The sequence below is a fragment of the Pinus tabuliformis genome, chromosome Q (genome assembly GCF_031772625.1).
Source record: "Pinus tabuliformis cultivar Carrire ecotype Pingquan chromosome Q, CPIR1, whole genome shotgun sequence".
NCBI lineage: Eukaryota > Viridiplantae > Streptophyta > Pinopsida > Pinales > Pinaceae > Pinus > Pinus tabuliformis.
This window is the reverse complement of record NC_142296.1, coordinates 879,043,962-879,061,468: the sequence shown is the minus strand read 5'-3', so window position 1 is coordinate 879,061,468 and position 17,507 is coordinate 879,043,962. Positions and strand designations below refer to the sequence as shown.

The window sequence follows — 17,507 nt, the reverse complement described above, 5'->3', positions numbered from 1 at the left end:
TCATCCTAGTGGTCTGATTATAACATTGTTCGATAGCTTACTAGTGGTTAAGTTTGACTCCTTCAACTCTTAATTAGAGTTACAATATGGACACTTCTAGAGTCTTCTTCATCATAATCATGTGGTTAGCCCCTTTTCTATGAATAATGGGGTTGATGGAGCTGACGTAGCATCCTCTCGAATTACGGTGGTCAAAACAGGGAGGTCAATTTCCGAGGCATAAATTTATCATACGGACTCCGATTGAAGTGATTCTTGCATTGATAGAAAGGTATCTATGTGTAGAATAGCACGAAAAGATGTTGTGCTTAATCGACAAAGGTTTACCCCCAAAAAAATGTCATTTGATGCCTCAAAATGCTCCCAAATTGTTAGAGATCCCAATTAGCTAATTCATCCACTTTTTCCACTCTTGAAGTTTTAAGATGAATGAAAAACAATATAATGATCCAATCTGGATCAAAGGATAATGTTGATAACTAGGCAATAAGTACAACATTGGTTAAGGCATCTAACATAAAGAATTATGATTTCATGGGTAACCCTTGAAGCATTGGGGATATAAAGAAGCCAAAGGAAGAATACAATGGGAACAAGCCATGAATGGCGAACATGAGATCTTGATGAAGAATCAAACATGGATCTCACAAAGCTACCTCTAGGAAACACATTTGTTGCAATGCATATATAAAGTAAAGTACAAAGAGGATAGTTGTTATGAGTATAATTCATATAGAAATAATAATAAATATAATAATAAGTAAATTAACTAATGGTTAGTTAGTTAGTAATGAAAAGGCATGTTTTAGAAACATGTATGTTCGTTAAAGGGTACTTACCTGGCTATATATACAAGACCCTCATTCTCATTTGCATCATCCTACATCAATTCTTTTATATAATATACAATTTACAATTTTTGTCCTATGGTCGTTACATTGGTATCGAAGCTACGTCTAATCTGCCCTTTGGCCATCAACATATCGTCAACCTTGTTGTCATCATGATTTAAGCATTTCACTACCAGTTTCTGGAGATTCTCCATACTGCTCAGAGGCCTTTGGCCATTAGAAGAGTTTAAAAAAAATATTATTATATATTAAATAATAATAAATCAAATAAAAATATAATTCATTAAAAAAAACAAAATACATATAAAAAAGTATAAACAAAAGAATAAAGGTTATAAAAAACCAAACAAACGACAGTTGTTGCCATCTGGTAGCCATCCAACAACTCACCGTCAATCGCGACTACGCCCGTCTGTACTGCAGTAACAATCTTTCAACCATCGCAACCCATTGCACAACAGTCATCGAGTCGACCCATGTATATCTTCTTGACTAGCACTGCCTCATAGCTACATCTTCTCCATTGTCTCATTTGTCACCACTTCCACAAACACATCCTAACACGGCTACAACCTCCGCTATCGCCCTCGTTACAGCTCCGTGCCTACATAGAGCCACACCCCCGATCTTTGTTGTTGCTAAATCTTGTGCTGACGTTCTGTTGCATTTGTCCTTGTCTGCATACCTTCATTTCAATGTGTTTGTCCTTGTTCACATACCTCCATTTTGCTGCGTTTGTCCACCTAACCAATCCGCCAACTTTGTTGCCACCGTTACCCTTCCGCCTTTCCGACAAGCTTAAACGCAGCAGTTCCGCAGTCAAGTACCGTGCTTGAAAGTCAAACTCTGACGTAGGTTGGGAAACCATTATCCGCCATTCACGTATACCTTAAAAAAAATCATCACATTTTTTTCGGTTAGTTAAAAACTATATAACATATTTTGATAAATTTATTAGATATAAACTATATTATATAATTTTAATATAGTTATATATTAATATATTTATTTAAAATAGAACAAAAAAAACTAAGGTTCAAGGTTATTTAAAAAAACAAAAGGAGAGAGGGGAATAATATTTATTATAAGAAGCTAGGCAGGGGTTACCATTAAACCCTAAGCTTTGGGACAAACACAAAAGAAAGTTCATCACTGAAGAAAAATAGAGTCTAATTTGAAGATGAATAGAGAAACTATGTATTCCATACACAACTCTACGTTTGGACCAGATGTCCTTTTTGTGGAGCAAGAGATCATTGTTTATCGATTTTTAAAAATCGCATAATACCTTGTCCCAAATGTCGAAGATTGCTTACTTTAGAAGAATATCAAGATAGTGCACATACACAAATTAAAAAATTAAAAGAAGAAATCGCAAAACTTCAAAAAAAGAATGAAGCATCAGAAAAGAAATATAAAGATCTCCAAGATCGGTTTCATGAAAAATCAACAGAAAGCAACGAATAAATTTGGCATCTAAGGAAACACAATGAGAAACTTCTTACACAAGTCAAAATGTGTAAAACTAAGAAGCACAAGTTAGAACAAGAAAAAGAAAGTTTTGATAAAAAATTCAATGAAAGTCTATCAAAGAAAGAAGAGGAAAAATTATGCTTAAAAAGACCTTAACAAAAAATTATTAAAACAAATCAAGTGTTTAAAAGATGAGAAGCTTGAAGGCCAAAATAAAGTTGACTCAAAAAATGAGGAATGCTTACGTCTCAAAAATCATAACCAAAATCTGCTCAAACAGATTAAAAAACTTAAGGACCATAAGAAATCATTAACGAATAGGTTCAAAGAAATTGTCACAAAGGAAGCATCAAAATCGTTAGCAGCCCAAGTTAGGGAAGAAGAAACAAACAGTGATTCCATTAATTTCAAGGTTCAGGGAAATCTAGATTCTATTGAAGTGAAGTCGCATGTAGAAGTTGCAGTTCAAACGATGGACATTCTAAATGGTGATTCAATCACCAATTCAACAACGCCTAAAGAAATCAATCTACGTACCAGTATCACTCAGAAAATAAACGACAAGTTTATGTTTCCAGGAATGCTGAAGTTTGCAAAATCCATTCCCATGATAATGATTCATCACAAAAATTGATTCCACGGAAGATCAATCTAGGATGGTTTGATCCATTCTCAGTACGAAAATTTTATATATCACTCCAAGGATCATATCAACTTGTATCAACAAAGATGACTGTCTCAAGAAGAGAAGACATTCGTAGTAGATAAGAGATCAAGTCCTTTCATCAACAAGCTTTGAGGACAAATCCTTTTGAAGAGGAAGGCAATGTTATGAATATAATTCATTTAGAAATAATAATAAATAATGAAATGATGACTATGTTAAATAGTTATTAAGTTAAGTGAAAAGGCATGTCTAAAAGACATGCCTGGTCACAAAAGAACACCTGCCTAGGTATATATGTAGGTCCTCATTGTAACATTCAACATTACTTGTACATTTTTATATATAATAAATTATTATTACAAAATACCTTTTGTGTATTTAACATTTATAGTCAACAAGCTACAATCAAAAAAAAGCACAGAACAAGCTTGGTCACAAATGTCCCTGCTCTAAAAGGAGGGATTGGTAACAACAAGACCATTGTTCCCATAGCCAAAATGGGAACAATCGACTTGGTTCTAACCTATGTCACAAGGTTCGTCAAGGTTCAAACCTCAGCATTCCTTGAGCTGTGACATGAAGTTATGAGTTTTGATCTATAGACTTGGTCAATGGCTATGACGTTCGATGAGGTTCGCCTCTTATATTGTTACTTATGTATAGTGGTTTGTAAAACAAATAAACATATATGGCAAGTTCAATATCACGAACTACAAAACCTCAACAATTGATAGGGAGAAAGAGATGAAGCTTCTAACCAATACAGTCTACAAGAACCTAATGGACAAATTTATCTATCATACCCACACTAGGAATGACTTCAGCTATCAATTAGCAATATAGCTTGACTTATGATAGCTTCAAAAGCAAAACACTCAAGATCACAAATCAGAGTTCTATGATAAGTGTAGAAGAAATTAGACACTAACATACATAGGATAAGAGAAAGGAGCTTCAGATTTGTGGCTATTCAAATATGGATTCGGCAGGGTCCATGGATGAAAGAATATCTACAAGTTAGACATTCGCTCTTTGTTAATTTTAGGTATGTTCTATGCTGAGATCAAATTTACTTCAATTTTCCATATTAGCTCAATATCAATTCCAGATTAGCAATCACATCTAGCATGATAGTAAAATGCAGATAGAACATAAACATAAATCAAAGAAAACAAGCCAAGACAAGACGACACAAGATGTGGCGCCAGCCAGGACAAACCCCAATGTGGGGAAACCCTTGATCAATTCTTCTTATGTTCTTCAATAGTTCAGCAGAGAGAGAGATAGTACATATACATCAGAAGTCAACACTTTGACTTGACAAGATAAGAGCAGAGATCTTCACTATAAAGATAGCATAATGAGGTATTTGATCTGAACTCAAGTGAAGGCATACTGCTTCAACTGATCCTTCAAGGTGACTCCATCACCATGCTGCACCCATCATTGTGCTACACCTCATCATCATGCTACACCTGACACTGTGTTGCAACTTGCACCCAATCACTGAGCTGCTCTCATCACTATGCTGCTCCCATCAGTGAACAGTACCTCATCATTATATTGTACCCATCAACAAGTTGTTGCAATGCATTGTGTTGCTGCTACACATCCATTCCCATCATCACCATGTTGTACCATTGCGCTGCACCATAGTGCATCTAGTGTGTCACACCATACTGCACCATGTTGCCCCCATCATGCTTTCATCTATCACATCATTATGCTACACCCACTACACTGCATCAAATATGCTACAACTATTTATACTACCAGCCTTAGCTGCATGCTATGGCTTACAGCCTAGCAGAGCAGTTAGGCTATAGTTGCAGACTCCTTCAACAGGTCCGTGTAAACAGGTTTTCCCTCAGTCCTAAATATAGAGACAGTTGCTCCCAAACATGCATAAGTCATGCCTTAGAACAACAGTGTTTACTACTGCTGAGAAGCTTCCTTTTCTGTGACTATATACATCCTTGACTGCGGCATATCCTCACATCAGGACTGTGTCCTTTTGGAGCGTCCATTGACAGCATATATATGCTTCTCCTTGCTGGGTATAGAGGACTCCTGTAGGACACCGTGAAGGGTCCTTACTCTGTGTTAGGGATATCCTCCTTCATGATAGGACTGTGTTAGGCCCTTTGATCTGCAGCCATGATTCTTCTAGAACTGTGGCTATATTCCTCCCAATAGGACTGTGGCTAGGGCTTGTATTCACAGCGGTTAGGGCACATAAAACCCTCTTTAAACTGCAGCTTAGAACAGTTTGATAGGGCAACGTTAGGGCTGTGTTCTTTCCAGCGTATGAGTGGAATAAGGCCAGCAGATAGGACCTGCGTTTAACCTCCTTCCATGACTGTGTTAGGGACAGCGAAGTCCCTCTTCTTGCTGCGTATAGGACAGCGTATTGGGGTGCACATAGGTGCCCTTATTCAAGCCTGCATTGAGCCTTCTTACACAGCGTTAGGGCCTGTCTTTTAGGCCTCCATTATACAGTCATAAGCCCTCCTATTCTCTGCGGCTAGGGCATAATATGACCCTCCTAAATCAGCGTCTAGATGTCAGTCATAGACCTGCGTTTTTGCCCAATCCTTGCTGTGATTCCATGACCGCATTTAGGGCAGCGTAGAGCCTTGTCCATGACAGCATAGAGCCTTCTTCATCACAGCTTCTAGGGCATCTCCTATTAGGGCAGTGTATCACCTAGGGCACTCCCTCTAGATCTCATCTTCATCAAACCCAAAACAGAATGAAGAGAGATCACAAGAGTGAGTGTGTGTCAAATGACTTAAAGTCCTCTTCTATTTATACTAAAACGTGGAGGATTAGTGGGGGCAATTTGGTTGCTGGCCGACCTTGACGAATTGTCCCATAACACAAATAAATTCATATCTCCATGAATACATGTCGGAATCGAATGATCTTTAGATCAATCCTACACCTCTCGACGAGAGGAATCCAAGAAAAATATCAGCTGCCATAAATAAGATGACCCACATGGAGTTTGGCCCTAGTTGCCAATTTTAACACTCTTGGAACACGAGAAGTTTCCTCAATCAACATGTAAAAGAGGCACATGAAGTAGTTTGACCTAGAAATGTACTTGCGGATCTGGAAGTTGATCAAAATGAGCCTACACTATTTTTCTATAACAAGCAACTAGTTCTCAAGCTGTCAAGTAACTCCATATAAGACCAAATATTGAGATGAAATATTGCCAAACATAAGACCAAACAGCATACATTCAAACCCAGTCTCTTGGCCCAAATAAATTTGTAGAATTAGAGATAAAACATGGTCTATTTTCTAGAATGATTGTTAAGGAAGAATGTATAAAGTCACCTTATGCCTTAGTTTCATTTATGCTTAGTGTTGTGTTAAAGTTTTAAAGTACACTTAAGTCACTTCAGGATTTATAAAGTCACCTTATGCCTTAGTTTCATTTATGCTTAGTGTTGTGTTAAAGTTTTAAAGTACACTTAAGTCACTTCAGGATTTATGCATCTCGGGTTTATGTCATTATTTTGCTATAAAGACACAATTGCTCGCTTCGTATTGCATCCAAGAAGTATTTCTCTCCTTCAATTTCACTTGTGATCTTGCCTTCTTTGTGTGCTTGGTTTCATGATATTTTCCAAAGAACCATCTCTCTAACTCTACATGGGGACATAACAACCCTATGAGACTTCAGAAAAATGACAACACCTTTTGATATGTAGTTTTTCATTTAAATGCATCCCTTAAGACAAAAGGAGCTTCATGCAAAAATGTTTAATGATGATTATAATAAACCGATGGATCAATGCAATCATCAGTCTTCAATCTTGGTCTTGATCATTTTCAGAAAATCAAAAGGCATTACGTACCTTATTTGCAATTTCAACATATAGATACTCATCACTAAAAGGAGCCATATGTATCCTGCAAAGACAATACATAAATTGGATCAGATGTATTAATACAACATACTAAGTTTTTCAAAACAATCTGCAAATATAAATGACCAGCAAAATTCCATATATATTATCCATAAAAAAATTTATAATTCTGTATCAACTATATTGCTTCTGACAGCTCATTTGAAGTATTCATAATGTTGAATAAAACCAACAGTCTCTATCTAAGTGTAAAAGATTATCGCACCAGAAAAGAGAAATACTAAGCAACAAAAATGTTCCTTAAACATTTGCTAACATTGAAATTTCAATCTGCAATTGCCAGGCATCTATGAGGCCGCTGCACTAAGGCTACTATCCAGGGTATGGTAAATGGATATCATTAACATCTCATGAGAACTAATCAACAATATTCCTACCTAGAATAGCTAATCATTAACAGTATTGGAATGCATCCCAATGTGTGAACTATCATCTAACTAGTGTTATCCTTGCATATCCCAATCTCATTCAAGAATGCTTACACTTTGATGATATATTATGGTAGCAAGGGGGGACAACTATTGGTTCATCCAAAAGATGATCTTCCTCCCAGTGGTTATGTTTTGTAGTCTGAGTTTCTTCTTCGATGTGGTCCTCAAATAGAATATTGTTTGATTATCAATTATAGTTATGATCCAGTTGATTTCAGGATAGTGGAGGTATTCCAAGATGCAGTTCAAAAAAGCTTTGGCTTTTCTTCTTCAATCTTAATTCATTACTGAGGAACCATGATCTCAATTTCAGCCAACTCACTCACTTGATTATTTTACATGCACATATATGAAGACTTCCATCTCAGTGGACTTCATGATTGGCTACATTAGAAGTAAGACTGTGATAATCTTTCCCATAGGATCAATTGCTTATCTGCGTCGTTGTATTGGTTGTTTGAGTTGATTGTTGACACCTAATCATAGGAATTGGGTGAACAGTTGTAATTAATGTAAATAAATAATAGAGAAAATGGAGAGTCACCAGGAGATGAACTGAACAGTCACTCCCTCTTGTATATAATAATGAACAACCTAAATGAATGAAACAATCTCATTTGAGGAGTTACCTCCTGGCCTGACATGGTATCAGAGCCAGCTCCATTTTTGGCATCCCTTTCTACTCTTGTAACTCCCTTCTACCATTTTTTTGCAGTCTGTCCACTGCCCCCTCCACAGTCGCTACCCATTAAACGTTGCCACTGTTTAAACGCTGCCCATTATATACTGTCATACGCATAACCCATTAGTCTAGCAAATCTCTGCCATTATTCTTCGCCTTCGCCTCCATCACTGTGTATCCATGAAAATGTGTTATTACCTCTTGAGCTCGAAGAGCGGTAGCTGACTGTGTTAAATCCTGCACAACGTATCCGTGGTGCATGGTGCAACCTTGGAGTAGTGTTGTGTTCAAAGGATAGAATGGTGCAGTGAGCAGAACCAGCCTGTGCATTAACCCATTTTCAATGGCTGGAATGGCGCCTCCACGCAGGACGAAATGAGGCAATGTGAAACTATTTTTCGATGCCTATCCCTTAATCATTTTTGAAGGCCAGTATTATATAAATCGTGAAGCCATGTTCCATTAAAGTTATTCAAGGGTGAATTTAAATGGACATATGGTCATTACAAATGGTGGATAATTAATGACTCATGAGTGATGTTTTATAATGTTTTATATCCCTTTTTAAGACCATAAAGTGTACGAGTGTGAATGTTGTATTTTTAAAGGAATGAGTGGTGTATTTTTTAAAGGTGTGAGAGGTATGGTGCTATATGATAGTATATATTTGAAGATATATTTGAGAGCTTGCAGTTTTTATTTTTAAGGATATAATTGTATGCAAATTAATTAGTTGCAGAGACACATCAATTTTATTGCAAGTATTTTGGGCCCAGTTTAAATTTTATAATGTATTCACTCATCTCCATTGTGGGAATAGTCCTCTCTAGAAAAGAGAACTATCCTGAATGGTCTCGGAAGAAAAAACACACTCTCATTTTTAATGAGTTGTGGAAATGGAGACAAAGAGCCAGAACAGCCTACCTCAAACAAGGAATTCGCCATTTGGGAAAATAAGAACAGCAATGCTTATGCATTGATTGCAGCGTCAGTAATTGAAGAGGTGAGTCACCATATTTCCCCATTTTCAAATGCTTTTGAAGGCTTACAAAAACTGAAGGAACTTTATGACTCACACTCTACACTTGAAGTTGTTCAACTCATGATTAAATTGTTCACCCTTGAATTATGATGATCCTCTTGCTCTTGCATCAGAAGTAAAATCTATTATGCATGATATCAAAGTCACTAATGTTGAACTGGATATTCCTCTTATAGCTTTTCTCAAGGCACTTATCCCACTTACTCAAATTATCTTGAGTCATTGCAAGCAAATGGAAACCTCAAAGATATTACCTTTGACTCCCTTGTGAAAAAATTTGTTGAAAGAGAGAAAGCTTTTGGGAAGAAGATAGCCCCTCAGTTTTCTGAAGATGCTGTGTGACTTGCACATAGAGGAAAGAATCTTGCTCAAGATTCTTCTAGAGGAAGAGGTGGTCGAAGAGGAAGAAGAATAAATTTCAGAGGCAAGGGGGGCAGACACTTTCAAGGAGAAAAGTTAGATCTACACTACATACATTGCAAAAGAGATGGATCATATGATGCATCAACATGCAAGTTGCTTTGAGACAGAATTGAGCAGGAAAGAAACCAACCCAAAGGTAAAACTAATGACCGAGAGAAAGGTAAAGCACCTAAATCTACTCACTATGTTGTGGCACATTGTAATATTGGAGTAAATGAAGACTTATTTAATGCTTCACTTGCTTCTTGGAAAAAAGATTGGTCGCTTGATTCAGGAGCAACTTGCCACATGACTTTTAGAAGAGATTTTTTTGAAGAATTTACTGGCAATGTTGATGGAGCAGTATACTTTGCAGACAAATCAAAACTCAAGCCATCAAGGCTTGGTACAATCAAGCTTAAATTGCCTAGGCTTCCAGACTTTCTTTTGCATCATGTTTTATATCTCCCACAGCTAAGCAGAAACTTGTTGTCCTTGGTCCACATCCGCCAGCAAGGACACTCCATTCATATGTTTGATGGCATACTTGAGGTGAGAAAAGCATCAAACCATTCACTTGTCATGACGGGGATAGAAGAAGAAAGGCTTCTCAAGCTGCAGGGTACCTCTACTCGTGCAAAAAAATTCTCATACAATTCTCATTATGAAGAAGGTACATTTCCATCAAGTTTATTATGGCATGCTAGATTTGGACACTTAAACTATGACAGCCTCAGCTTGTTGAAGAAAAATGGTGTTACTGGCTTGCCTAAAATTCCTATGAAACTTGAGAAATGTGATGCTTGCATTCTAGGAAAGCATAGGAAACAATGTTTTCATGATTCACATTCCAAAGCACATAGAAAACTTGAACTCATTCATTCAGATTTATGTGGTCCAATGCCTATTCTTTTTGCAAATGGAAATAAATATATGATGACATTTATTGATGACTACACCAGAATGTGTTGGGTTTATTTATTGAAAAACAAATCTAATGCTTTTCAAACATTCAATAACTTTCACACATGGATTGAAAATGATGCACAATCTCATATTGGCTCTATTCGCACTGATAATGGAAAAGAATACACTTCAAATGGTTTTGAAAACTATCTTCGCCAACATGGGATAAAACATCTAACAAATGTACCTTATAATCCCCAACAGAACGGAGTAGCTGAAAGAATGAATAGGACAATCTTAAATACGGTGCGCTCGATGATGTTTTTCAAAAATGTAAAATTGATGTTTTGGGCTGATGCAGTTCTATGTGCTATATATGTAAAGAATAGATGTCCATCTAATGCTATTAGAAACAAGACTCCTTATGAAATGTGGTATGGGCACATTCCTTCGATAAAGCATCTCAGGGTCTTTGGTTCCACATGTTATGCCTTGATACCAAAGGTACATAGAAACAAACTTGGTGCAAGAAGTCGTAAGTGTATCTTCCTGGGGTATTCAAACACCTCCAAAGCATATCGTCTCTATGATGAAGTCAATAAAAAGTTTGTTGTATCTAGAGATGTAATCTTTCTTCAATCATCCAAAACTGACAATGTTGTTGAACAGCAACTTGATCGCTTGGATAGAGTCACAAATGCAAAATCATTTCAAGAATTTGATAATTAGATTCCACATCTTGAAGGGGGGATTCCTATACTAGATCAACCTGTGGAATCTTCTTCTGAAACACTCTCTCCCCCGCATGAAACTCCAACAACAGATGATACTTTGAGTGATGTGATTGACAGAATTGGGAGACTCAATCTTGATTCAGTCCCAATTCAATCAACGAAGCAGCCTGGACCATTTGAGAAAGGTCCCCCAAAGTGGTTGACAAAGACACTTGAAAGTGTTCATCCTAATGAGGTTGGAAAGACAGGAACTAGAAATTCAAACTGGCAAAATGGAGGTGATGTAGATGACTCTGATTCACCTGTTGATATGGATGTTTCTTATGATTGTGAATTGAATTTGGCTACAGATTTTGAACCAACTTCCTTCAAAGAAGCTGCTTCTCATGATGAACGGAAAGAAGCAATGCAAAAGGAGTATGATGCCTTGATAAAGAATGGCACTTGGAAACTAGTTGATCCTCCATTAGGAACCAAACCAATTGGCTGCAAATGGGTCTACAAGAAATAGTATAAAGTTGAGGCCTCACTTGACAAGCACAAAGCCAGGCTTGTGGCAAAAGGTTTTGCACAAAAGGAAGGGGTCGATCATGAGGAGACTTTTGCCCCCACGGCAAAATGGGCTACCATCCAGACACTCTTTGCCCTAGCAACTCAGAACGGTTGGAAAGTCCATCAAATGGATGTAAAAACTGCTTTCTTGAATGGAGATCTAAAAGATAATGTTTTTATGTTCCACCCTGAAGGATTTGTTGTGAAAGGACATGAACATAAAGTATGCAAACTTGTGAAATCCTTATATGGCCTAAAACAAGCACCGCGAGCCTGATATGAAAAACTAACCGAGCATCTTCTGAAACTCAATTTCAAACATTATGACTTTGATGATGCAACTTTGTTTGTCAAGAAGGTTGGCAAAACAGTTGTATATCTTGTGGTATATGTAGATGATATTTTGATGACAGGGAACAATGAGAGCTACATTGCATCAATAAAGAAGGAATTGAGGAAAGGTTTTGAAATGACTGATTTGGGCTATGTTCATTACTATCTTGGTATTGAAGTAACTCAACATCCGAAGTCCATATTCCTTTCTCAAAAGAAGTACATTGGACATCTGTTGAACAAGTTTGGTGTGACTGAATGCAATCCTCTTACTACTCCAATGCAACAGAACTTAAAGCTCACATCCATTGAAGGAAAAGAATTTCAGGATGCAACAAAGTATAGACAGCTTGTAGGAAGTCTCATCTACCTAACTACTACCAGACCAGACATTTCGTTTGTTGTTGGAATCCTCTCCAGGTTTATGCAAAAGTCTTGTGAGGGACATTGCTCTGCTGCAAAAAGAGTTCTAAAATACTTAAAGGGAACTCAAGACTTTGGAATCAAGTATACACAAGTGGGCGACTTTAGCTTGATTGGATACTCTGATTCAGACTTCGATGGAGATAAAGACATTGGTGTATTTGCTTCAGGTTATGCTATGAGTCTTGGGCCAAGAGCTGTCTCCTGGAGATCACGCAAACAATCAGTTCTAGCAGATTCCACAACAGAGGCAGAATATGTGGCAGCAGCTGAGGCAACAAAAGAAATTGTGTGGCTCAGGAAAATTCTTGAAGATTTGCAGGTAAAACAAGTACAATCGACTCCACTCATGATTGACAATACCTCGGCAATAAAGTTAGCAAAGAACCCAAAGTTCCATGATCGAACGAAGCACATCAATACAAAATATCATCTGATTCGACATCATGTTGAGGCCAAAACAATCCATCTTCGCCATTATTCCACTAATGAACAGATTGCAGACATCTTCACCAAAGCGCTTGGAAGAGAAAAGCTTGAAAGATTCAGAACGATGCTTGGACTCACCAACATCCCTTCAGATTAAGGGGGGGAATGTTGACACCTAATCATAGGGATTGGGTGAACAGCTGTAATTAATGTAAATAAATAATAGAGGAAATGGAGAGTCACCGAGAGATGAACTGAACAGTCACTTCCTCTTGTATATAATAATGAACAACCTAAATGAATGAAACAATCTCATTTGAGGAGTTACCTCCTGGCCTGACACTAATCAATCATTATAGGCTTGATATATTTCGATTATCATAGTCATACTTTGAATGAAGCTTATCATGAACTCCATTGAGATGCACACATTCTTCCTTCCATCCAAAGGACTTCATAATTGGCTTCATTCAAAGTATGACTATGATAATCTTTCCCATAGGATTAATTGCTTATATGTGTGGTTGTATTGGTCATTTGAATATGTTGCTAAATCATTGTAGGTTTGATGTATTTCCATATATATATAAAAGAGAAAAAACAAAACGATCTAAGTTTTGGAGAAGCTTAGTAACTTCAATTGTTCCATTACGAAGTCCTGGGAATTTCCCTTTATTGCTTTCATGTTTTGCCATCTTAATTTTGGGAGGTGGTTTTAGGTCATTAGATTTTAGCTTGGTATGGTGGTTCCTTTCAAGTTGTGAAGTGTTATCTTTGCTTCATGTTGAGTCAAGAAAATGATCAGAACAAGTTGTGAGTCCTACTCTAATATGTTTTTGTTTAGTTACTTGACATCACAATAGCTTCAGTGGGCATCCAAAATTGTCATAGTCAAAAGTCTCAATCAGAAGGGTTCAGTCCAAATCTCACAGAATGTACTTTGGAGTCATATCACATTCGTTACCTTATTTTTCCTACATAATTCTGCTTTGTGCCAGTTGGAAGAATTTTCTTTACTTTTGTCTCAGTGAATCTTCCCCCATTGACCACAACACATTTCGCTCAAGGATTTAAACTGACTACCTTAGTTTCCACAAGACTTATTGGTGGTATACCTCAAATTTAGCAAAGCTCCCCATTGTTGAGTTATGATTGAATGACTCATGTCATAGTACAACTTGAAATCATTCATTCACATTAAAAAGATTATTGTACTTGCCTTGTGTCTAGCAAGTTTTGATATTAATTGTTCTTGACTAGATAGGTTTCTCGCATGGTTGGCTTGAACTCATTACCCCTGTCATGGAGATTCATACATGAGTTATTTATGTTCTATGTTGCAATTATTTGAGCATGTATGGCTTAAATTCGTCATATCTTTCAGGCTTCTACTGCAAGGGCTTATACACACGAAATTTTCTTCTTGTCCTATGTCTTACTTCATCCAAAGTTATGTGATTGTCAGCTGCCCCTAGGGGGGTTCTTTCATATAGTTGAAACCGGTGTTGTATTTCGCCAAAAATCCAATTGGAGTGCCCACCAAAGTTTGTTCATGGGTTTATTACAAGATGGACAAATTGGTTAGTTCATCATTCAACATCAATGATACAACGAGTGCATTTGGATTTGCCACATGGTCACTAGCTTTTGTTATTCATGGGTTAATCATGATTCATAACACAAGTTCCTGATAAGGTAGCTTATATACTATTGAAAATTGGCAGCTCAGTGATGAATTTCATTATCTAAAATCTCATTTCTAACAATTCTAAAGTGACTTTCTAAAAATATAAAGTCATGTCTAGAATCTCAAGTATGACTTTCAAAAAATAGTAAATTACCTTGCATCAATCGGTAATCAAGTATAGTTGATGGAAAATCACTCATTTATCTTTAATCAATCCTGATAGTTCAACCTCGACTTAATCATCAATGTTATTATTACTATTATACTTTATGATGCTATTATATTATTATTAAAATGAAATTCATGTCTCTCAATCATGGCACTCAATCATGTCATATGTAACTCCCCCCAGTTAATGCATATGTTACTCTCTCTCAGTTAATGGATACGTTACACTCTCTCTTATGCACTCAGTAAAAGCGTGGCATATTCCTCTTACACACTCATTAAAGCATAGCATAAAAGATTCCTCTTACGCATTGTTTAATGAATATGTTACATTCTCTCCTTTATGGCATCAATTACTAAGGCATGTGTACCTCCTTAATGGCATGAGTAACAAAGGCATGCATACCTCCCTAAATGGCATGAGTAACAAAGGCATGCATACCTCCCTAAATGGCATATGTAACTCCACAAGGCATGCGTATTGCTCCTTCTTTATGACCAAAATTTGTTGCCCCTCCTATATATATGTATCTCACATCATCTCCTTCTCACTACTTGAGCATTGTGAAATATGAATTCGAACTTGAGAGAGTTGGAGAGACTTGAAGAAGATTGTGAGAGAGAGAGAGACTTGGAGCGTAAGAGCGGAACTTGAAGGTCGATTCAGTGTTTACATCAGCTGCTACTACCAGTGATCTTCATGCCACAGCTTTGTTCAGATTTGGGTGAACTTACTCGTTCTCTTGATCTCTCATTGTACTTCGTATCTATATTGAACAATTGATATCTAATAGAAGAAGAATCTGGTTGGGTTCTCCCCTTGTGGGGTTTTCCCTAGCCATTGGACCTAAATTCTCTATGTTTCATCTTCTTCTTGGTTGCCTTCAATTGTGCATTTGGTTTATGTTTTATCTACAATTGTTTAACTAATATTACAGCCAAAAAACAAAAAAAAACAGAATAAGTAATTGCTACAACATAGAACATCAGAATTTCAACATATACAGGTACATCTAGTGGGCATAGTTTCACTAAAAGTCCACGCTCCATACTTGGATGTCAGTGTAGCATTTGGAGCAAGTGTGAGACGGTGGAGACACATAAATTGTTGAAATAGGTAACTAGGTTTTGTCTTCATAAATATGAAATGTACTCTTGATTTTTGTATATTGTAAAAAGAAACAAAATTTACTATTATGAATATGTAGCATGGGTTTCATGCTCAAGGTCAATTTATTTATAGGTCAAACACCCATTAAGTATTTCCAGGGTTTGTCATGGAGTCAAGAAGTCAATTGAGTCATTGTCATATATGAAAGACCCCATTGGGCACTTTGTATCATGTAAAGAAAATTTATGTAAGTGAATTCGAGCCATAAAACTCCCTCCAAGACAAGTCGACCTCATGAATAGCAACTCAACCTCACAAAAGGCATATATATATAGGCGCTCAACATCATTTGAAGAGTGTCCAAGAAGTTTGTACAAGCACAAGAAAGACAAGAATACCTAACGAAGAGAAGAACTAAAAGATGAAGGAAGCAAAGATTTTGAAGCACTGTTTTGGGTTGTCATCATCCACATGTGAGAGAAAACTAGGACATCTATTGCAGCAGCAAGACCAAAAATTGCAGTCATCTTGCAGACCGAAATCATGTGTAAAAAGGATCAATTTTGCAGGTCGAATTGTCAAGAAAGAGAACGCAAACCAAGCAAAGGAGAAAGGAGGCAAGATTCACCATTATTTTCTCACGTGCTAGCTAGGGTTTCTGTAGTAGAGGTCGAATATTGCAGTCTTGAAGCAAGCCAAAATTCTAAAAGGAGACTGAAATCTAAAGTATTGAAGCAAATTTGACTGGCATTGACTTTGTGGAAGAAAACTTCATCAAAGAAGAGATTGACTTGGTCTTGGAGGGGTGTTGGTCAAGGGTCATAGATCTTGGAATCTGCCATTTGAAGATTCTATAAGAAGAGAAAAAATCTTGTGGGTTTTCCTCTAAAGAGAAGAGGCTTTCGCCCTGGCTAGCAACCTACATTTTGTGCCCTCTTGTCTCATTGGTCTTCATTGTTTGGTAGTTGTTTGATGATAAAAGAACACTAATCAAGATAAGAAGTAAAAAGCAACTACATCAAGTTAAGTTAAAAAAAAAAGAACTAAAAGAAGTAAAAAGAACACTAATTAAGTACATCAAGAAGTAAAAAGAACACTAAAAAAAACATCACAAGCAGTCATGAAAGTAGAGAAATCACCTTAATCTAGTTGCCCTTGATTTCTCAACATGTTATCAAAGCTAAGGTGACAACAACAAGTAAAGGCAGCTTGAAGATCACTCCATTGAAGAAGGATACATAAGGGTCGAGCACAAGGAGATCATCAAGGAGAACTAAGAAGCATCGAGGAGCACTATCCATCACATCACATCATCACAACTCTTGGAAGAAGAAGAAGACCTCAAGACCCTACCTCCATTCAAAGAAGGACTCTACACTTGAAGCATTCTTGGGAAGCTTACACATTCTACAATCATCAACCAAAAGGAAGGAAGAAAGAGCATTTCATCATCAAAGTGATCTCCCTCACATTGAAGAAAGGATCACATCTCAAACATCCTTGAAGAAGATCATCTCTCACCATCTTGAAGAAGAATCATCATCAAGAAGGCATCTTCAAGTGTCCTATATTTTATGTCTCAATCTACAATGACTTCTTTCTGCAAGGAGAACAACAAAATCGTTGGGTTGTCAAATTACCTTGCATCTAAGAAGAGAATAGATTTGATCCTCAT

The 17,507-nt window shown here is 36.9% G+C and overlaps 1 protein-coding gene across 2 annotated transcripts in view; it reads right to left on the bottom strand.

Moving 5' to 3' along the window:
* Positions 1–17,507, bottom strand: part of LOC149222303 (putative histone-arginine methyltransferase CARM1) — a 381,165-nt gene that overhangs the window by 208,192 nt on the left and 155,466 nt on the right. For both annotated transcript variants that reach the window (XM_089385353.1, XM_089385354.1), the window contains exon 9: positions 6,861–6,915. In XM_089385353.1, the coding sequence (XP_089241479.1) occupies positions 6,861–6,915 (55 nt within the window). The remainder of the gene's footprint in view (positions 1–6,860; positions 6,916–17,507) is intronic.